General features: G+C 44.4%; 1 protein-coding gene and 1 long non-coding RNA gene across 10 annotated transcripts in view; one reads left to right on the top strand and one right to left on the bottom strand.

Moving 5' to 3' along the window:
* Window positions 1–590: 590 nt before the first annotated feature.
* Window positions 591–12,559, top strand: LOC310826289. 3 transcript variants are annotated; one of them, XR_014555681.1, is made up of 5 exons: window positions 591–853; window positions 7,984–8,395; window positions 8,547–8,639; window positions 8,842–8,925; window positions 9,562–12,559. It is a non-coding gene; the product is annotated as an uncharacterized lncRNA (long non-coding RNA). The 3 variants fall into 3 exon arrangements; XR_014555683.1 differs by lacking the exon at window positions 591–853 and having other exon boundaries at window positions 2,169–8,395; window positions 9,562–9,592; window positions 9,732–12,559; XR_014555682.1 differs by lacking the exon at window positions 591–853 and having other exon boundaries at window positions 2,169–8,395.
* The window catches only part of MYH9 (myosin heavy chain 9), a 73,662-nt gene continuing 63,564 nt past the window's right edge, over window positions 12,136–22,233 (bottom strand). For all 7 annotated transcript variants that reach the window (XM_083699798.1, XM_083699797.1, XM_083699801.1 and 4 more), the window contains 12 exons: window positions 21,203–21,355; window positions 20,492–20,740; window positions 19,873–20,085; window positions 18,747–18,959; window positions 18,468–18,629; window positions 17,717–17,845; window positions 16,985–17,073; window positions 16,665–16,788; window positions 15,191–15,399; window positions 14,318–14,426; window positions 13,630–13,802; window positions 12,136–13,524 (listed from right to left, as the gene is read on the bottom strand). In XM_083699798.1, coding sequence (XP_083555924.1) covers window positions 13,407–13,524; window positions 13,630–13,802; window positions 14,318–14,426; window positions 15,191–15,399; window positions 16,665–16,788; window positions 16,985–17,073; window positions 17,717–17,845; window positions 18,468–18,629; window positions 18,747–18,959; window positions 19,873–20,085; window positions 20,492–20,740; window positions 21,203–21,355 — 1,941 coding nt within the window. In that variant the 3' untranslated portion in view covers window positions 12,136–13,406. The remainder of the gene's footprint in view (window positions 13,525–13,629; window positions 13,803–14,317; window positions 14,427–15,190; window positions 15,400–16,664; window positions 16,789–16,984; window positions 17,074–17,716; window positions 17,846–18,467; window positions 18,630–18,746; window positions 18,960–19,872; window positions 20,086–20,491; window positions 20,741–21,202; window positions 21,356–22,233) is intronic.

Raw genomic sequence — 22,233 nt, forward strand, 5'->3', positions numbered from 1 at the left:
AAGGCCTCTTGGCTGAGCGGGAGAAGGGAGGGCTTTGCCTGAGGGAGTCGGTTTTCCCTCAGACCCGGAGGGAAGGGAGGAAAGGGGCCCCCCAGTAATAAACGCCAGGCGAGGCTCGGCTTTCGGGTCGCCCCCAGGTGCTGAAGTGCCCGAGCTCGTTTCCTCTGCTCACGGAAACAACCGTTTGTGGATTTATTCCCAGCTGCTTGACAAGGAGCCCCGCGCTAGGAAATTGTGTTAGACGAGCTGCCTCGTTTAGAAAGGCGGCCTTCCTTCTTTCCAGGCCCGCAGCTGCTGCTGCTGCTGCCGCTGCCGCCGCCCCTGGTGAGGTTGGCGGCGGGGCTCTGTTTGAAAGAGAGGCTCTGTGTTTATTTCATCAGGGCTGAGGCCCGAGAGACGAAATAAATTACGTGCGACCCCAATGTAACGAAACCATAAAGCGAAGCCGTCAGGATAAACACAAACAAACATCGACTGAAAAGCAAAGCAAACCGTCGCCCACTAAAAAAAAAAGCACTTAAAACGCCTGAGCAAATAAGTCAGCTTTAACATGGCGCTTAAATATCAGCTCCTGTGGTTCTACAAAATATCAGTTCCTGTGGTTGTTCCACAGATTGGGTGCCATCATGGAGAAAACACTCCTGCAGCACCATGGAGAAAGTGTCCTCTAACTGGGGTGTGGATACAGGGGTGAGGAGCCCCAGGCCCACCCTTGTCCTATATCCAGCCCTTGGTAAGACTCTTCAGGCCACGTTGCTCACTGACTTTTGCTTTGTGCCATCCTTGTTGGTTTTGCCTAGCTGAAATTGGCCCTTGCATGAGTGTGCGTTGAAACTTAGCCCAGTGTACAAAGGTAAGATTTACTTTCATTGCTCCAGCCGCTTCTGCCTCTGGCCCTGCCCAACGGGGCTATGCCCCTACTCCTGGTTCAGGGGTGATGGGAATTGTAGTCCAAAAACAGTTGGGAGATCCAAGTTTGGATATTCCTGCCCTAGGGAATGTGGCCCTCAGACTGAAAAAAGCCCCCCCCCCCCCCTGCAGTGAAGCTGCCTCCACAGATACTAAGGCACGGGCAAGCTGATATAGGAAGAGATGCTCCTTTGGGTATTTATTTAGATATAACAGTAGGTGCTTCCACATATTTTCTAAAAGGAGGCAGAGTTCCACTGCAGAAGTTTGCTGGTTTGGGAGTCATTAATCCTAAACCCAGATTTGTACAGACTAAGGCTGCAGTGTTTCCTAAACACTCTTAAACAAGGAGCTCAGTGGGATTTACTTATAAGGAGACATGATTAGGGTTGCGCTTTGCATATGCCCAAAGACACTCCCACTATTATTTATTTACAACTCCTCCCGCCCTTGTTTGCAGTCCAACATTGGGAGCTAAGCCCAGGGGAAGACAATTCCACATGCACATAAAGAGCAAAAGGGAAGTGTGCACCATGTTAAAAAATGGAGATCTGCTTGTGGTGAACCATGGTTGATAGAGGCCCTTGGGGAAATATTTGCCATTAGTTTCCCATTCTGGCATTATTGTAATAGCAGCACAGAGTGGATGATGGATGGCAAGCAGGGGGCTTCTCATTCCAGGACTACCTGTAGCCCTTTTCCTAAGCAGCTTAGCTGTGCTGCCCCTCTAGCCATGCTGTCATATGCTGTGAAAGCTGAGCCTACTTCTCTCACCTTTGTCTCTTCTTACCTTCTCTCATTGCTTCTGCCTTTGTCCCGCTTCTCCTTTGCATCAGATTCCTGGACAGAGCTGACAAACACTGCTTGCTCTTGAGATCTCTCAGTTGCCCTCACCTTGTCCAGATCTTGTCTCCGGGTTCATGTCCCTGGGCGCTTCTGATCCTACAGCGACTGGGCTAGAACTATGGGCACAAGTTGCATGTGACTTGGATCTTATGCAACAGCAGAATAACACCTGTGCAATAATTGCAGTAAAAGCATTGTCGGGGGGGGGGGGGAGCAAGTTTGAAACATGCTGCTTTTAAGTCTATGCCATTTGTCTTATCATTAATAGGTGAAAGTATAATCCTTACAGACAGATGCAACCTTGAAGAAAAACATGCCACATTACTTTTGCTGGATCTTTTTTTTTTTTTAAAGGAAACATTTTGGTATCTTTAAAATGCAGAAATTCAATAACATCTGTGCCAGGTACAGTTACAAAAGCACAATTCACAGTCACTGTTGTAAGTTCTCCATTTTCCTGTCCCAAAGGTGTGATGGCAAATATAGTAACTGTCAAACAGCCTCCTTAACCTGGTGATTCCAGATGATTAATTTGTACTAAACAAGAAAATGGTCTGTTTTCAAATGGCTTAATTTTCCCCCAGTATCTTTTTGTTGTTGTTGTTGTTAAAGTTCAGATTTTATGCAGAGTTTGATGAGCAACCACAATGACATTTGTCTACTTCCTGAGTGGTTAGAGTCAGTTTGCAACCCCATGAGATGTGTGAGTAATACAACTTGCCATATACAGCTTTGCTTGAAATTACATATCTTTGGCAATCACATTTAGCTTTGGCAAAATTTTTCTGTGTTCCTCATTATGCCATCAGGCTTTGATGCCTGTACTCCCTGAGGCAGGAAATGTGTTGGCTGTGACCTTTTTCATTCAAACTGCCCATTCCACATATTTAATTATCAGTAGCAGTTTTGCTGTGAAATATTAGGCAAACCGTTTGTCTTACAGTGTGAATTTTTGAAGGTGTGAGCACTCAGAAGTGGCACCCACTTTACAGAGACTTTGGCCAGAGCACTTCAAAGTAAAAAACAGCAGCACTAGACTGGTTTTTCAAAAATTATTTTTTTAAAAAAACTAAATACCACTTGATTGTAGAAAAAGACTAAAAGCTGTTTATTTAAATCAAGGTTGATATTTTTTTCTGGAGGAACCCAGGTTCTTGTTTTCCTTTTTCCATGTAAACATACGGTCAAGCAACATGTGATATGAACGCTTTCTGTAAAAAAACACTTTCTAGCCACTTTCATTTTGAAGAAAAAAGCAGCCTTGTGGCTCTGATCCAAAATGTGCTCTCAATCTAGATTGGGGCTTCTTCCAATTTACTGCTTGAAATCACCCACACAAAATTATTTGCACCACAAGGTGATCTTTTCTGCAGATTGCAGGTTCAGTAGTAAACAGCAGTCACTGAAGACACAATTTTCAGCAGAATTTTAAAAATTGGAGTTTAATGGCTATTGTGTAATACATTTTGTCAGTAGTATTCTAACTGAAGTGTATTTGATGGGGAAATTATTCTGTCTGGTCAGGTAGAAGTTGGCTTAACTGTCTCTGGGAGACCTTAACTGACAGCTGAGGATGGGTTGGAGAGAGAACTCTCATTATACCAAAGAAGGATAGAAAGTATCCATATTTTGATTGGCCACCACCACAGATTTAGAATTTTCAGTTAGATTGTGTGATTGGTTGGGGCTTGACTAAAGTCAGAAGAAGTGAATATTTGATGGAACTAGTCAGTCACAGTCAGTCCATGTTGTTTGGAGAGTGTCTGTTTGTTATTGGTAGGTGTTTTTGGTAGAAAGACAGTAAAAGGATGTAAGACAGTAAGAGGAAGAAGACTGAGGAAGAAGAAAGAAGGCCTGAGAGGAAGGCATAGTGGCTTGGTGACTAAAGACTTTTTGGGGTAGTGAAATCACTTGGTTTAGGCTTAAGATGATGAGAGAAGAACCTGTCCACAACACTCAAGGAGTGCTTGGCTCTGATTTCTGGTAGGAGAGCCAGAGGAAGATTCCAGGATTGTACAAAAGGTTAAACAGAGGAAGTGACTGGCCCAAGGTTGTCTAGTGGCCTACCTGGCGGTAAATCAGTATGTCAAGTCCAAAGTTCAAAGACCAGGGGTCAAGCCACACAACCAAAGTCCAGAGTCCAGCAGTCAGGATACAGTGCAGAGTCAAGCCAAAAGCACAGCCCTGTAGAGGTCCAGGAGCATCCCAGCCAAGGTCCACCAATATGGGCAGTTGAGCAGACACGCCGCCTCAGCTCTGCTTCCCTTTTGCACTTTGCCCGCTGATTGCAGCATCTGGGCTTGATAAGGAATGTGATCCTCACCTGCCCCAAGCCTAATCCAGCTGAGAAATCACACACCTCTTCCCAGAGCTAGTGAACCACACTTGACCAGCTAGGGAGGTGGGCTGTGGCCGTTGCCTGGCCTCAGCCTCCTGGAGCACCCCTCCTGCTGCTCTCTATGCTTCAGATGCTGCAGCTGACATTTTAGTTGGTCCAAAAAGCACCAGTGAGTAACCAAGTCTGGTCCAAATATGGAAAACAACATGTCTCAGGCCCACTTCTGTTTCCCATTCCATTGCTTCAACTAGCTCACTAGGTGCTTGCTGTCATGGTATGCCTTCTCCCTTCTTCAGTGTGTCCCCTCTCTACTCCTTCCTTGCAAAATGTTCGTGCCTCTCCCATAGACACAATTTTTATAAGCATATCATGTTCATGTGTGTGTGTAATCATTGGCACTGAAGTGGCACTCCAGCTCTTCTCCTTGGGGAGGGGGTTTCCACATGCAAGCCCTCTAACCCCTGGCCTATGGGGTGACCTAGCTGTTGATCTGAATGATCTTCATTCCTTCCCTTTTTGCTGTGGGACTGCCAAAAATCTCTGTTTGATCTGTCAGGGGTATTTGAAACCTTGTCTAAGAAGAACCTAGAAGCTTGTCCCTACAAGAGTCATTTGCTGCCATCCCCATCTCTGAGCCATGAAGTGAATCTGTGTGTGTGTGTGTGTGTGTGTGTGTGTGTGTGTGTGTGTGTAAGAGAGAGAGTATAGTTATACAAGTCCATCCTTAGATACATGAATCTGAGGTTTAATTTACAAAAAAATAAAAATATCAGTTGCTTTACTACCTGCAATTTCAAAAGAGAACCTAGCTAAAAGTTCAGTTCCATTTCTTTGCTGTATTTTCAGATTTAAGTTCAGAGGCTTTCAGACTGTGGACTGCCAGTGGTCTATGGGTTTCATTCAGGTGGTTTATGGCATATACGTAAAAATATAATTAGAAGTCATAAAGCATCTAACACAGTGCATTACACTTGCTTACTACAACAGGCAGGGTGAGAGATGGGAGGACAGTCTGTACATATTAGGTGGTGGATTCCCCACCCCCTGTTTCTTGCTGCAGGGTTGTTGTTTTTCTGAATCCAATCCCATTCATTGGTATTTTGTTATTTTATAGTGTATTTATGACCACATACCCAGTGTTGTTTTAGAATTCTAAGAAACAGACAAAGCCAGAAATTATAAGCAGTGCAGTTTTGAAAGGTTCCCTCTGGCATCTTGCTTCATAATGGCATCTGGCTGCATCCAAATATCGAAAACCTACTCCGTGATATCAGGAACCATCATGCAAAATTTGGTTGCAATATCTATTTCCTTATCAGTAAGCATATACACCATGCAGATACACTTCTGATGTGTGTACAAATTGTGACAAACCTGGGCTCTTTCATGTTTTACTACTACTACTATGGTAAAGATTATTAGCAAGATAAATACATCTTAAGCATTCTCAGATGCTGTATGAATGGCCTCAAGCCTCAAACACTATTTCTTTGAACCCATTTTTATGGCTACCCCAACATGAGCAACACCTGGTCCTCTTTCATTCTATTTCTGGTTCCCCTCTCCCCACCCCCTAAAAAGACTTGTTAGTAGAGGTGCCCAAGAGCTCTACTTTTCTTTCTCAAAGGATGAATAACGAAAAACACTTAACTTTTCAGACATCGCAGTACCAAGTTAGGTATCCCTTCCCAGCTATTAAAATATGAGCCAAAGACTCTTCGTGGTTCCTTAGTGAGTCAGGCAACATTTTCTTTGAGGACTTTCATCTTGCATTGCTCCCAAGTGCCAGACTTCATTTATATGGTTCTGAAGGACTGCTTGGAACATTTTTGTTTCTCTTGGCAATTTTCCTCATGACAGAATATGATATTCCTCTTTCTATGTTTGTAACCAGCCTAGGGAAATTTTAATGGGGCTTGGTAATAAAGATTTAGATTGGGACACCCTCCATCAGCCCAGCCAGCATGGAAAGTAATCAGAAATGATGGCAGTGTTGTTGTTGTTTAGTCGTTTAGTCGTGTCCAACTCTTCATGACCCCATGGACCAGAGCACGCCAGGCACTCCTGTCTTCCACTGCCTCCTGCTGTTTGGTCAAACTCATGCTGGTAGCTTCGAGAACACTGTCCCACCATCTCGTCCTCTGTTTTCGCCTTCTCCTTGTGCCCTCAATCCTTCCCAACATCAGGGTCTTTTCCAGGGAGTCTTCTCTTCTCATGAGGTGGCCAAAGTATTGGTGCCTCACCTTCAGGATCTGTCCTTCCAGTGAGCACTCAGGGCTTATTTCCTTCAGAATGGATAGGTTTGATCTTCTTGCAGTCCATGGGACTCTCAAGAGTCTCCCCCAGCACCATAATTCAAAAGCATCAATTCTTCAGCAATCAGCCTTCTTTATGATGGGAGTAGTCCAACAAAATAGGCAGGGCACATTGGCTACTTCAGCATTTCTCCTATTTTTCTGCTGTTAGTATGTGATCTGTTCCCCAACTATTATCAATAAAAGGTGCATGAGGAATGGTTGAGGAATTGGGTATGTTTAGGCTGGTAAAGAGAAGACTGAGAGGAGATATAATAGGCATCTTCAAATATCTAAAAGGCTGTCACGTGGAAGCTTGTTTTCTCCTGCTCTGGAGGCCAGGATCCAAACCAGTGGATTCAAGGTAAAAGAAAGGTGATTCCAATTACACATCAGAAGGAAGAACTTTCTGACAGCAAAAGGTCTTCAATGCTAGAACAGACTCCCACACTAAGTGGTGGGTTCTCCTTCCTTGGAGGCTTTTAAGCAGAGGTTGGATGGCCATCTGTCACGTGATTTAGTCGAGTCCTGTATTGCAGAGCATTGGACTAGATGACTCTCAGGGTTCCTTCCAACTCTACAGTTCTAGGATTCCAAGCAGGAGCTCAGCCCAACTGCCCATTCGCTGTCAGCTGCCAAATGCTAAAAATATTCAGAGGCAGGACAAACTGGAGGGTGTTATGGACAAGGCAGAGAGGGATAAATCTTACAATGTTATCTCAGACCCCAAACTCACAAGATGGATGTAGAACCCTTTGGAGATTAAAAGGCAAGAGTAAGCTGGTCTTCCATAGACCATATGTCAAGGCAGCCCTGTTTTGGAAAGCTTTTAATGTCTGATGTTTTGTTTTGTTCCTTTATATTTTGTTGGAAGCTGCCCATAGTGGCTGGGGTAAAAATAAATTTTCATCATCTTGATAGACACACCTGAGAGCCTCTAATGCCAACATCTGTGCTCTTAGGTCCAGCTCTAAGATACTGCCCAGCTTAAGGCTCCTGGTTATATAATTAACATAGAAGAAGAAGTGTTTAGATTTGATACCCCGCTTTATCACTACCCTGAGGAGTCTCAAAGCGGCTAACAATCTCCTTTCCCTTCCTCCCCCACAACAAACACTCTGTGAGGTGAGTGAGGCTGAGAGACTTCAGAGAAGTGTGACTAGCCCAGGTTCACCCAGCAGCTGCATGTGGAGGAGCCGGGAAGCGAACCCGGTTCACCAGATTACGAGTCCACCGCTCTTAACCTCTACACTACACTGACTCTCAGGAGGACTGAGAACTTATAAGTTGTTACTTATAAAGTCAAATAAATCCACAAATAAATGCAGAGATGCGGATGTGCAATCTCCCAGGGTTCTAGGTGCTGACGCAGGTTCTGTTTCCTTGGAATGAAGGACAGCGGAGACCGTGGTGTCTTCAGGAGGCATGGTTTGATTTGCACAAGTACAACCTGAGCAGAGGATCCACAACTCAACAGATCTTGCTTCTCCATTAAGTCCTCCTTTTATTCTGTTGCAGTGCCAGAGGAAGGGGGAGCTGGGGGGTGGAGGTAAGAGATTGGGGTGTACAAATTAACCCAACAATGCTTTGCGGCAGCCGTATCAGCATTTCAACGAGCCAGTTGGATATCGGGGACTCTGACGTTGTGTACTGGAGGACCCCAAGCTGGAAGAAAATCCTTGCTCCCCAGAGAGATGCCAGCTCGGACAGCCCCCTGAGCTTCAACTATGAAGCCTACGAGAGCGATTCCGACTGTAGCTTCCTTGGGCAGAGACCTGCCTGCATGGCTGATGCCACACATTCTCAGCCCTCCTCCCAGCGCACTGACAGAGCTTCCCCCTCTTCCTCTGTAGTTTCCCAAAATTGGATCGGAGAGCTCGCTAACTTCCCACGAAGCTGGAGAAAGTGATAGTTTTTGGGACTCCCCTAAGGAGGCAGGTGGTGGACAGAGCGAGACCACTTTGTCTAGACCCCAAGACCGCATCTGGATTTACTCAGTCCTGACTGGGTAGATGGCAGCGGCCTAAGCGGTGATTGGCAGAAGGGGAGGGGGGCATATCAACCGCAGAATGGAACTGTTGTTTCAGTTATAGGTGCCTTGAGTTTTAATGTTTGGTTGTGTTTCTTAATTGCTCGTCTTTTGCATCTTTTCCTTGCAGGTTCCAAATATGTCCCCATTTAGCTCCCTCAGCAGCCTTTCCTCCCTGTCCTCTGTGTCCTCCCTCAATTCGCTTTGGGACTCACTGAATGAGGTACGTAGCAGACAGAGGAGGGAAGTCCTGCTGAGCTGCACAAGGGCAACCCTGAGGCTGGAGAGGGACCCATTCAGAGTCATGGGTCACAGTTATTTGTGCTCATGCATTTCTACTCAGATACAAGCCTGTGTCCCAAACTTTTGATTTCCTGGAAAGGCTTTTGTGCAAATTGCTTGTCTTTTGCATCTTTTCCTCGCAGGTGCCAAAAATTACCCCGTCCAGCTCCATCAGCTCCCTGAGTTCCCTGTCCTCCCTGGATTCGTTTTAGGACTCATTGAATGAGGTACGTAGCAGACAGAGCAGAAGAGAAGCCCTGCTGAGCTGCACAAGGGCAACCCTGAGGCTGGGGAGGAGGAGGAAGCCGCCAGCCAGCTGGCCAGGCCGCCTTCTGGACCAGTTGTGAAGAAGGGGGCAGACAGGCATGGGGCTGCTAAGGGCAGACTGTGCTTGCTGGCGCACTCATTCTCATGGACCAGCCCCCCATGGCGCCAGGGCTGCAGGGCTTCCCTGGCTAGCGACTCAATGTGGGCAGGAGAGTTTGGCTTCTGAGTTCCTGTCTCATTCTGGGCTGCTCTCTTTCTCCTTTCTCCCCACCACCACTGCCACCACCTCTGGGGTCCTATCTCTGCCAGAAGTCAGCCTCTGAATCCTTTGAAAAAGTGGCTGTCTCATGTTGGGCTGCTCTCCTTCTCCTCTCTCCCCACTACCACTGTCACCACCTCTGGGCTGGTTCCTCCATCCTGTCCGGGCCAACAGTCATCCTCTGAGGACGAAATATCCCATGACAAAGTGACAGAGGTGGAGGGAAGCCCAGGCATGGAAGCCAGAGTGGCCAAAAGAGATCCAAACAGAAGAGGGTAATTGGGAGCAGAGGATCTGTGCAAACCTTTCCCTTTCTGTTTTTCCACTTAGAAACTAGCTGTGAGGCTGTGAAGATAAAGATCCTATGGGTAGAAAAGCAGCTAGAGACCTTGCTTTTGAGCAGAAAGGGAGGGTATGTGTATGTGTGTGTTTTAATGGCAGCAGTTCCCCGCTCCCCCATGTAAACTCTAGAGAGGTGGATTCATTGGCACATTTGATGTCTGACAGGAATTGCCTACAATCAGGACACATTACAAGTTGAAAACAGTTCTGTTGCTTCAGCAGCAGCACCAGTGGAAGTGAAATTGACTGCTTTTTGACAATGGATAGCAAAACTCCAGCACTATTCACCATCTTCAATGAAGCCTGCTACAGTGAGACTATTTTGTTTGAAGGGAATGCCTACAGTACCTTTATATGTCCATAGCACTTCCTGCAGATTGATCACTGAATGGCTTGAAGAAACAGTGATAAGCAAGAATATTGGAACCCCATTCGTCTGTTGGCATGTCAAGTTAGAAACCAGATACCCTCGGTCCTACTTTCTTTTTCTTGGAGGAGGATGGGAAGAACAGTGGGCTGGTCCCCAGGGTGAATTGCTGGCCTTCAACTTCCATCACATCAAGCCAGCACAGCTGATGGTCAGGGATGATGGGAGCTGCATCTAAAGGGACACAGGCTGCCCACCACTGTATTGTTCTTCCCATGAGTCTCTGGTCAGGACAACCATGCGACTAATAGTTGAATATTAGAACTACTGGCTTTTCAGTGCCAGCTGGGCAGGCTCCTACTCCCTCTTGTTATGAGAGCTATGAGGCAGCCACTATATGAGATTTGGGAGGACTGCTTGAAGGCCTTGGAAGACAGCCCCACAACATGGAGTAGTTATCAGAATTATACATCTGTTCTGAGCATGCTCAGAACTATTCTCTTGAAAGCCAGATCTCATAAGCTTTTAACATGTTCTGTTCAGTGGAGAAGAAATTTTTTGTTCTGCTTAGCATTTGTTTTGTGACCTTGCTGGGGAGCAAGCTAGCAACAGTGGACACAGTATGTGTCTTTCTATTTTTTAATTAATCACTTTGTATTTATTTTTGTGAATTGGATTGAGAGGAGAAATGGGTGAGTTGTATATGCTGCAAGGATTTCCCTGCATTTACCCATGGAACACTGCAGCTGCTGCAGGGGAATGAGAGAGGGGGAGCATAGGTTGATCTGAGGCATGTGCAGTCCCAACACATTTCCAGAGGTGGTGTGTGAATTTGCATCAGCACCAGTTCTGAAGTTGTTGCTAAGCTCCCTTTCACATAATAACTAGCCACACAAGTGCTTACGTTTTCAGAATATCTTCTATCCCCCTGCCTTAACATTTTTAAAGGAACTTAAGCAGTAAGCAGCATATTCCCTTCAAGGTTAACTGCTTTTGCTTGAATACTGCCTCAGATTCATCCTCAGCTAGGCTCATATAATCATACTAACCACATTAAAGTAGGTATCAAAGCTCTGATTCTTCATTGGTCTTTCTGCCACTTAATGACTCAATGTAGGCTACTCAGAAAAGCTGTCCAGTTAAAAGTGGATTATTATATTGTAGGCCCCTTTTTAGAGTATCAGTTGAACAAGCCATCCAATACTAGTAGTATATCATCTATAAAATGATCCAATTGGTACATTAAAATGAAACTTCACCCAGCACCTAGTGTTGGGTGAAGGGTACTGAATGCTATCAGGCTGCAAGTTGATCTATGAAGCTACATCACTGGAATTTCAATTTCCCCTTTAGCCATCTGCTGGGGAAGTTTGAAGAACAGCACATTTTTACTGAAAGCTTGACATTCATCTCTTACAGCAGAGCTACATATTCAGATTAATTACATGATACTTACTGTCTTACTGGAATTGTACCACTGTAAAATGCAGATAGGTTGCTGTATAATTAAATGCCTACATATAAACTCTCTTCACAAAGAAAACAGGCACATTGCACTGACAAGCTAGCCTTCTACAACAGGGGTTGGCAAGGCTTACCGGGCATGGGCCGGATCACTCCCATGGAGATCCTCCGTGGGCCGGGCCGAGCCGGCGCAGCGTGACGCCGGAAATCGCTTCTACGCATGCCCAAATGCCCAAAATCGCGCCTGCACAGAAGCGATTTCCAGGGCTGTGGAAGAGAGTCCCCGCACCATGCCAGTTTAGCGCAGCACGCGGGGACTCGCCAAGCAGGCGGCTCGGTTCGGGGGGGGGGGCTTGTGGGCCAGTTAAACGGCCTCTGTGGGCTGCTTCTGGCCCATGGGCCTTAGGTTGCCAACCTCTGTTCTACAGGAAAGGTATAAAAATTGCTGTGTCATGCAGGAGATTTGGGATTTTTGTATGTTCATGAAAAGAAAAGTCTGAAGATGGCTAGTTATTTCATTAAGTTCACTCCTTCCCTGCTCTCCAATATAGCTCCAGCCCCAATAGACAGATCTCTGCTGATGGCAGATGGTTTCAAAACAGTAACTTGGCACTGCAAAAAGTTTCTTATTAACAATATATATCCCCTACTTCTTGTGCTAGGTTCTCCAGTGCTAGACATCCAACAGGGCAGCTCCATAGCACTCAGGCACATGGTACATAAGCATACACAGAAGACTGCAGCACATGGACAATCTTTATTGTTAGAGGAGCACCGGTAATCCATTACTGACTGTAGTGGAGTCACCGCAGAGGCACATGCTAAGGCACTTATTGTATAAAAAAGTTTGCAGATTTATTTGTGACAGCAACCAGGACTGGAGACTCTCACAGTGGAGAGCACTAACCATACAGTATAGGGTAATCTTATTTTAATTTGTCATTTGCTCATAAGTCTAAATGCAGCATATACAATATGGTTAAGTATACAGGTAAATCCAGCAACCAGTGTACAGTGTAGAAAAGTAAAGATTATCTATATAACCGCAGTCCCCATAGAAAGGCAGTGATAAAGACCTTTATTTTTCTTAATTACTTATAAACGAGAGATACAAAGGCCTTCAATGTATAATCTGTGCAGATTAAAATGCTTTTTTCTTTAATATACTCTTAGTCACTGTGCAGAATAACTAAACCCATCCCCGATTACAGAGCTGGATGCTTGGACATCACAATAAAGGACTTTGTTCACACTCCATTCAAAACCCACTAGATACTGTCTGTTACCATTAAATATATTTGGTCCCGAATAGATTCTCCAGCAAGCACACAGGAAAAAACTTTGCTGCTTCCTTGGTCTGCCACTAACACACCTCTGAGACACAACGCAACACAGACACCATTGCACTTCAGATCTGTCCAGACATTAGCAAAAAGAGGGCCAACTTAAAACTCTCTTCTAGGAAAAACTTCCCAAGACTGTATGGTCTTTGAAGACATTTAGGAGTCATGTTGGGAACACTTGTTTTTCCTGTTCAACATGACTCCCAAACTGGCTAAGTGAGTAGACCGAGGAGGTTGGAAATGTGAGGTCACTGAACATGATTGCCAAAAGCAAACAAGAGGAAAGGGATGGGACAAATTCCCTGCATCTATCACAAACTCGTTATTGGAAGAAAATAGTTGATTTACAGCAACGAAAAGGAGTCACCCCACCCCCACCCCTCAAACTATGTAAATTCCCCAGCAGCCATGGCAAGGACAATGAATGCTACAGGCCTCTGTAGCTCCCAGACTCTGATTGGGCTGCAGACTCTTTGGCATTCAATACAAAAGAGCTTGGAAGCTGGGAGGGACAACACTAACGTCATGGCTCCAGATATTCAAGGGAACGTTTCAATAGATGTGCTCCACTTCCCCCGGCAGGTTTTAGAAGGGTTTGCAGAAGTCCACTGGACAAAGGGAGGGTGGGTCACTTCATCATGTGTGACCCGGATCCACAAGGCAGCTCTATTCAGTAGCTTTGGCATCTCCAGCATCAGCCTTGCCATCCACTTCCTCATCAGATACTTCACCTGCACCCTTCCTGCCAATCCGGCGTGTCACTACAAATGGCATGTCTCCCCGCCTGTTGAAGAGAGTAAAAGTGTCATGCAGTGTAGAAATTGGCATTTCATCTTTGAGTAATGCGTACATCCATGCATTCAGGAAATATGGCAAGAGGACATCTTACCTGAGTTTGCTCTTCAGCGAGCTGACCTCACGGTTCATGGCATCAGCCGTTTCAGTGACATCTTCTAGTTCCCGCTGCAGCTTTCTACGAGCTGCATTGGCTCGCTGTGCCTCTTCTTCTGCCTCCTCCAACTGGCGTTTAAGTTGCTTCAAACGGACATTCACCTTGTCTGCCTGCAAAGCAGAAAAAGGAGCTCTCTCAACACTTGTTCATTCACTCCTGAACATGGGAACCAACTTGGAATTTTTAATCTGAACTACATGGATTACAGTACCTAGCAGCCCTAGCTCCTTAAAACCTAGTTTCCACAATCTGGATTTTAACCTTGTGAAGTTTGTACCATTCTGCAGCTATGCATCCTATGATTAGAGTTTTCTTCCTTTCTAAGAGAAGCAATCTGAGCCAACATTTGGGAGTTAAGCAATCTTGAAGCTGGAAATTCTCTAGGCTGGCACTGAAATGTCCATTACCAGCCATCAGGACGTGTGACATTCATTGCTAGATGGGTGGGAATTTTATTGATGTAGAGACTCTTGCAGCCTCCAGCAAAAAGGGTAGAGAACAGAAGACACTGGCAGCACCCTAAAAGCTTGCTAACAGCTCCAACAGTGTTGATGGGATTGCAGGGTAGCAGCTTCCTGCCACACAGCTCACATTACCAAATGCCAATCCTCAACACGGCACATACCTGATCCTTGTACTGCTCAGCATTACGCCTCTCATCCTCCACTTGCAGGACAACATCCTTCAGCCTCTTCTCAGTACGTCGCACCTGCTTGCTGGCAGCCTGGCGCTCCCTGTAAGGAAAGTACCACATCAGATCAATGGAAGAATTCAGAAGTAGCCCAAGCTTTCATGTTTGGAGACATTCCTAGATCCCATGCAAAGGAGATAACTTGCAGAAGGAAAGTGGTAAGAGTGAGCCACTCGCAATTTCCTATGACGAAAGAATAATGCCACCGTACTGTGCTGCTGGCACCAAAGCTTTCAAGGCCAAGATGGATTATTTTGAGAGCACCATGAGCCAGGACTAAGTTAAACAGAAAATGGGTCACTAAGCAGGTATCCTATGGGCACGGTCTGCAGTCTGAGCCAAGTGCCTGTCAAAGTCAGGAGAGCTGTTGGGTTACATGGGACTAATTTGTGCCAATCGCATTTCAGGTTAAAATGAATTCGTATGACACAACCTTCTACAAGCAGTAACTGTAGAGACAGAAGATGCATTGTAGCTGATTATGCACTTCAGTGGCTGTTTGGCTGTTTTACCTTTTATTCAGAAGGTTATGATGCCTCTAGAGAAGGATTTAAGTGTGCAAGTTTTACTAGGCACTTTGGAGAAGATTGAGCAATCACAGGCACCATTGATAATGCATGTGTGATCCTTGAAAGTACTTGCTAAGAACTGCATGTGACCTGGCCTTATAAAGAAACAGAGGTCAAGAAATACTTCAGTTCAGATTTCCTCACCCAAGTTAATGACAATATTTCACAGATTTTTTTTTATGACTGCACCCATACATCAAGATGTAGGATGAATGCATGACAGATCACAAGCACCTACTTTGTCTCAGCATCCAGCTGTTCTTCCAGTTGTGCTATCTTTGCTTCCAGCGCAGTAATAGAAGACTTGTATTTTGACTTCACAGCACTCTCCATTTCCTGAAGCTTGGCCTTAAGTTCCTTGTTCTGACGCTCAAACTGCTGGCGAGCATTTTCATTCTTCTGGGCATTACTACGCTCTGCATTCAGGTCTGTGTTTATCTGGTCAATCTGGGGAAGATAATAAGAAATTGGTTAAAGTCATGGCTAGTTTCTGAATACAGTCTGAAGTTTTCATATCTAATCTCTGCCTTGCTTTCCATCTTCTATTTGTTTCCTTTGCTCTATAATCTTGGCATTCAAAATGTAATTCTGTAGGCAGGGCCTGTTCTCAACCTTAATAACTTCACAATGTCTAGTTTTTAGAAAGAATATTACATTCATTAATCTACCTTTTCGTTTTAACAAGCAGGCATATTTCATTCTTGTAAGCAGCCTACACCAACAGTATCACCCCAAGTAGTCAATGCTCACCTTCTGGTATAATAGGAATAGGCAGCAAATTTCTAGGTCAGGAGTGGGGAAACTGGCTCATGGACCTAATTAGTCATGACATCCATGCTCACATGACACCTCTGACATAACATATGACATTTAATAATAATAATAATAATAATAATAATAATACAACGTCTGGGCAGCTTCTAACACATAAAAATAATAAAAATCAAACATTAATAGTAACAATCCGATACATTATTAAAAAGTCACAATAACTTTAAAATAAACAACAGAGGCTGATAAGGGTGTGGCTGCCATCACTTTTTGCAGGTGGTTTGCAATGGCTTGCAATGGGCTTAAAAGGAGAATCCCTTCCAAGTTGCCACATGATGGCATAATGTTGTCAGGTGATTGGCAGTGGTGTGGGCCTGCCCACTTGTCAAGGTGTGCCTGCAAGCAGGGGCGGGGGAAGATCCAACCCACTAACTGGATCAAATTCCCCAACCTGTCAATGTAAAGCATCAGCTAAGTTGAAAACCACCAAAGATGATTCCAAATACCCTGGACAATAGTAAGACAAATACTCTTACAGGAAAGGAATACCATCACACTATGATTCAATATACTGTGCTTCTCTATGTGCTTCTTCACTCACCATCCTATTGGCTTATCAACCCTGGTACTATCTGTCCTGACTCTCACTGACTTTCCAAGACCACAGGATTGGGGTTAGTCTAAACTGATAATCAAGGTCCTTACCAGATATTAAATATAGGACTACATAAATGTAAAACACGTGCTCTCATCAAAGAGGTTTGTCTGGGATTTGAACCCAGTATCTTTTGTCCCCAAAGTGGGAATAATGCTCCAAAAGCATCAAGGCTCTGATAACACGCTGCAGCACAAAGGAAAGTGATACACAGTAATTTGGATGAATTATGGCTGGGAATCCACCAGCTGAAGCCCTCCACCTCACGGTGCCATTAAGCATGTACCTGAAGATTTGCTTTCTTAAGGCGGTCATTCACCAACTCTGTATTGCTCTGCTCTTCTTCTAGTTCTTCCTCCAGCTGAGCTATTCGAGCCTCCAAGCGTCGCTTTTCCTCCAAGGCCAGAGCTCTGAGAAGAAAACACACAATGGGATAATTAACATCGTGCCTTTTCGTGAAGGATGCTCAGTAGTAATGACCATAGAAATATTCAACATTTGTAAGCCATTCTCAGCACACCACTTAAGACATTACAGGGCACCCTTTCCACGAGCCAACTCCCACAACATTCCTTGTCCCTGAAAGGGAAAAGTGCCATTACTCACCCTTTGCCACTACTATTGGCAATCTCATCAGCCAGCTCATCCCGCTCTTGCTGAGCCTGGCGCTTGGCACGCTCGGCAGCTGCAAGTTCCTGAAATCAGAACAAGATGTACATGGACTAAGGGTCAAAAACAACTTATTGCCAAATAGGAGATGTTATATTACATGAAGCACATGAGGAGTATCTGGAAGCCAGTTATAACCTACGAGCCAGAAGAATACTCATCAAGAACAGGAAGCTTCGCCTCACTCAGAGTCAGAATGACATTGTGAATCTGGGGCACAGCACTCTTGAGTGTCATAAGAAATGGCTAGTCAACCATCAAGGTAGTTTGTGATGCTACAAAGTGCATCAAATGAGGGTTGATATTGTTTAAATAGGTATATTCAAGTCAGTGTATCACATGATGCTGAAATTATGCTAGAGAGAATGAACTGGAAATTGGGAGAAGGGGGAAGGAGACTATTAAACTAGCCTGAAACCAGCAAAAAGTCTGTTAAGTACATGAAGGAAATACCTGAAATACAACCCTAGCTGCAAATCCAGCAGCTGATCTGATTCACATTAACCAAAACAATAGTTGTGGAAGGGTTTGGATATGCAGTGAAGGTATTAATTTCCAGGGGCTCACCCACTCCCTTTTCTATGAAGTCAACCTCTTCCCTCCCATACCGAAAGGCCTGCTTTGAGCAGAAACTCAGTTGTGTATTAGCATTTTCTGGATTTAGATTACCTCCTGCATTTGAATCATCTCGGCTTCCATGCTCTTCAATTTCTTTTCGTTCTCTTTTGCTTGTACCAAAATTTCTTCTCTAGAGGCACGTGTGTCATCCAGCTCCCGCATGTAGTCCTTCATTTGGGCCTAAAAACCAAACATACCAAATCAGCCCACTTGGTCAAGTAAAGTCTATTCCAACCTTTTGTGAATCTCTAAGGCAGGGGTCAGCAAACTTTTTCAGCAGGGGGCCAGCCCACTGTCCCTCAGACCTTGTGGGGAGCCAGACTATATTTTGAAAAATAATAATGAACAAATTCCTATGCCCCACAAATAACCCAGAGATGCCTTTTAAATAAAAGGGCACATTCTACTCATGTAAAAACATGCTGATTCCTGGACCGTCTGCAGGCCAGATTTAGAATGCGATTGGGCTGGATCTGGCCCCCGGGCCTTAGTTTGCCTACCCGTGCTCTAAGGTCTTAGACAAATATTCTTTCCCGGCCTGGCTACCAAAGATTCTTTTTAACTAGATGTGCCAGGGATTGAACAAAGCACCCTGTCTACCAATGATATACTTTTGTAAGAAATGATAAAATCCCAGTTGAAGACGTAAGCAACTATCTTCATAAGTCTTCTTGATCAAAAAAGCAGCAACTGGCAACTAAGTGATAAATCTGTTCTGTTGCCACAGTAAATGATTCACTTTCCCCATCTCATCTCACTGTAAGGAGAAGCCAGTCAGTAACAATGGAATGTAAACCCTCACCTGCAACTTCCTGAGCTGTTTGATGGCTTCCTCACGATTCTTGTTGGCAGAGTCTATGTGGGCCTCCAGATCTTTTAGATCCATTTCCAGTTTCTTTCTGGCAGCCACAGCAATGGAGCGCTGCTTCCGTTCATCTTCCAGCTCCGCTTCCATCTCTCGCACCTGAAAGTGGGGTCAAAGCACCGGCAGTTTAGCCACGAACACAGACCTCTTCCCTCCTCCCTGAAGCAAATGAAGCAGGAAGGGGTTGTAAGCCTCCTGTGCTTTCTGGAATGTTACCTGTCTTGTAAGCTGCTTTCTCTTTTCTTCATTCTGCTCATCACGGGCCTGGAGATCCCGATCAAACTGTGCCTTCATGGCTTGCTGGTTCACTTCCAGGCGCAGCTTGGCATCTTCTGTGGCCTGTAGCTCATCCTCCAGCTCTTCCAGCTGAGTCTTCATCTCCTCCACCTGCTGCTCCAGAGCTCGTTTGGACTTCTCCAACTCATGGACCTACAGCACACACACAAAATCAGTTTCTCCCAGACTGACACAGCCCTGCTTTTGCTGCCTGGTACATTTATAGGTTTTAAGAAAATGAACAAAAATTGACATGTCTAGTGACCTACAATATTTCTGTGCGCATAAAGGCATAGTTACTGCTATATCCTAATATGCCTCTCGCTTGGTCCTTTCCCCTTCTGTCTCCACCTCTTTGTCTTTTGTTTTAAAAACAATTTATTTAATAAATCAATAGAAGTATTTAAGTATTTAAAAATGGTAGTGAATCATTTTTAAAAATGACCAGAATGTGGGGGATAAAGGCAAACAGTCACTTTATTGCCAACTTTCCACCCATCTTTGACAATCCCAAGTCCCTTTTGCTAAGGGTTATTATCAGACTCTGAACTGCACAGAATTCTGCCTCTTTATCTCCGCTCACTTGAATATGAACATATCCAAGCTTTGTTTCCTAACACCCTTTGGTGAGTAGGCCGAAGGGGTTTATGATAAAGCAGCTAGGCAATATTGCACAAAATACGCCACAGTTCCACTGAAATCTGACAACAACTTTATCCTTCTAGAAATGAAGATGCACTGAGTAACTTAGAAATGCAAGATACTAAAGCTTTTCAAAGCCTGTATGATCTCCCTGTGCAAAAAGGCTTTATTAGTTTATGTGCCTTCATATTGGGTAATAATTCGGCACTTTGTGCATAATGAACTGAAAAAGTCAATGGTGACATTGTTGCTTTCCTAGACATTACAAAAGATTGCATGCTGCTAGCACCCAACTCATTAGCTTTCATGTCTTATTGCAAGTGAAAAATAAGCCACTTTTAGCAAGCCCTCTTCTTGCCTAGGACATGTCTTAGCAAACATCCTTATTACCACAGCCTGTTGTACAGGAATGCCATCAACTTACACTCTTGCCAACATCATCCTTTGAACTCATCAGATCCTCCATCTCTGTCCGGAACTGCTTATTGAGTCGCTCTAGCTCTGCTTTCTGTTCAATTGCTTCCTCAAGTGCTCTGGCCAAGGAGAGAGCTTTCGTTTCCTTCTCACGAGCTTCTGCCTCAGCACGATCCCGCTCTTCAGCATATTTTGCAGAGATGGTTTTCTCTTCCGCCAAGAGCTGGAAAAAGGGAAATCAATGGCACTGTGAGATTTCCAAAGGAAAGGTTTGCTATCCCCACTTGTTCCATCTGTAATGGTTTGACTACCAAGGATAGGTCACCTGGGTACCAAACTTAGCCACCAATTCTAGATATGTGCCAGGATTAAAGCCAAATGCACTTGTCGGCTTCCACTTAAAAACCAGCTAAAACAGACAGATATTACTCGGGACTATTACCAGTTAAAAGTCAAATTCAGGAACTAGAGTGAGGAGAGTTGATGTCTGCTTACAACTGTTCACAATTGCCCTTCATCTATGGGACAAAAAATGTGCATCTAAAATATGACACTTTTCTTTCTCCTTTTCACCAGAATCTATCCTAGTGAAGGAGAAGGACATTATTGAAAGTTATAACTAAGTGTACCTGATCAAACTTCTTTTGTTTTTTCTCCAGGTTGGAGACTATCTGCCGCTGATGATCCAAATCCACAGAAATATCATCCAGCTCCTGCTGAAGCCTGGTCTTTGTCTTTTCCAGCTTGTCATAGGCAGCTGCCTTTTCCTCATAACGTTGGGTCATGGCCTCCAAATCTTTCAGAAGCTTCTTCTTTGCTTCTTCCACTGACTCCAGACAAACCACACTATCATCCATTTTCTTCTTCATTTCTGCAGTCTATGTGACAGAAGTAAGCGGGTGGGGAAAAGGAATAATTAATTTTTTAAGGAAGCAAAGAAAAGATGTGGGGATTGAACACCATTTTGCAACTTACAAGTAACAGTGGGTCACAAAAAGAAACCTATAATTTTTTTTGAAGGTATGAACTATCTTTAGGGAGACTGTTCCACGGTGAGACTTGCCAAAGCAAAAGCATCATCACTTGCTGACTAAGGTGCAACAGTGGGATGTGACCACTGAATTCCAGGAATATTTCCCAGGGTTAGACTGTTTCTAGGACAGCTCTATCAGGCATCAGAAAGGCAGTTCCTATTTAATTAGACAAAACAACTTTCAAAAGAGCTTGTTTTGGCTACCAAATTCATATTTCCCATGCAGAATCCAGCATGCCATTCAAAAGGCATACTACTGCCTTGTAAGCTACATTTGGACATTCTTTCCTCATGTCTTCTAGAGTACCTGAAGCTGAAGGACAGAAATTTGTTTTTCCAAGTTCTTCTTTGCCTCCTCCTCTTCCTCTAGTTGCTCTTTGAAGCTGTTCTTCTCATCTTCCATCTGTTTCAGCTTAGTACTGAGGCTCAGCTTCTGACGAGTTTCCTCCTGAAGTAACTCCTGCAAGAGCCACCACAACAAACATTTGGTCTCTTATGATGAAAAGTCCAGTAAAATTTTCCAAATATATATCACATCTGAAGCAGAGAAAACCTTAAGCAATGGCTCAATACCACTGAGCAAGCTGATTTGTCCCCAGAAATCAGTTGGAGTGACCCACAAAATGTAGTTTAGTAGACTAGTGGAGATACCCCCACAAAGTTATGTGGCCCTTGGGATGAATTGCCAGTGGAATCCCACATTCCAGTAGCCGCACAAGGCATCTGGAGGGGAGGAGCATGACAGACAAGCTGTTATAAGGAGATTATGAACACTGGTATATCTAAATTGCTTTAGACTTTGATCTGTGTTGCAACTGTAGTTACAAAAAGAAGCTAAAGTTAACTACTCTTAATATAAAGTATTGCCAAACTCCTCAGAGATTATAGATTATAGATTATATGCAGAAACCTGCACCACCACTACTCTGAATCTGACAAGCATGGTTAACCCTAAAATCTGTTCCTGAGCTTGGAACGGTGAAGAGGGGATCATGACTGCAGTTCTCCTGTGCATCTGATGTTCTCAGAACACGTTCAAAATGTAGCCTGATTGCAAGTACAATTCCCTGCTCCAAGCTTGGAAGGAGGGTTGGAGCTCATCCAGTTGCACTGTGCTTCCAAAACATGGACCTTGAGGAACCACAGGCCTCCTCCCAAGCCTGAAGTTGTTCAGAGCAACACTCTAGCTCATTGTGACAGATATATCCCCATTAGGGAAGGAAGATGATTCTGGTCGTCACATATTTTGGTTACCAAATATCAACCAGTATTTGTGGGGACCCCATCCCCTGTTCTGCAGTCTGTATTTTCCTGTCAATCTAACAGATCTGTCATGAT

The sequence above is a fragment of the Podarcis gaigeae genome, assembly GCF_964106915.1.
Source record: "Podarcis gaigeae genome assembly, chromosome: 10".
NCBI lineage: Eukaryota > Metazoa > Chordata > Lepidosauria > Squamata > Lacertidae > Podarcis > Podarcis gaigeae.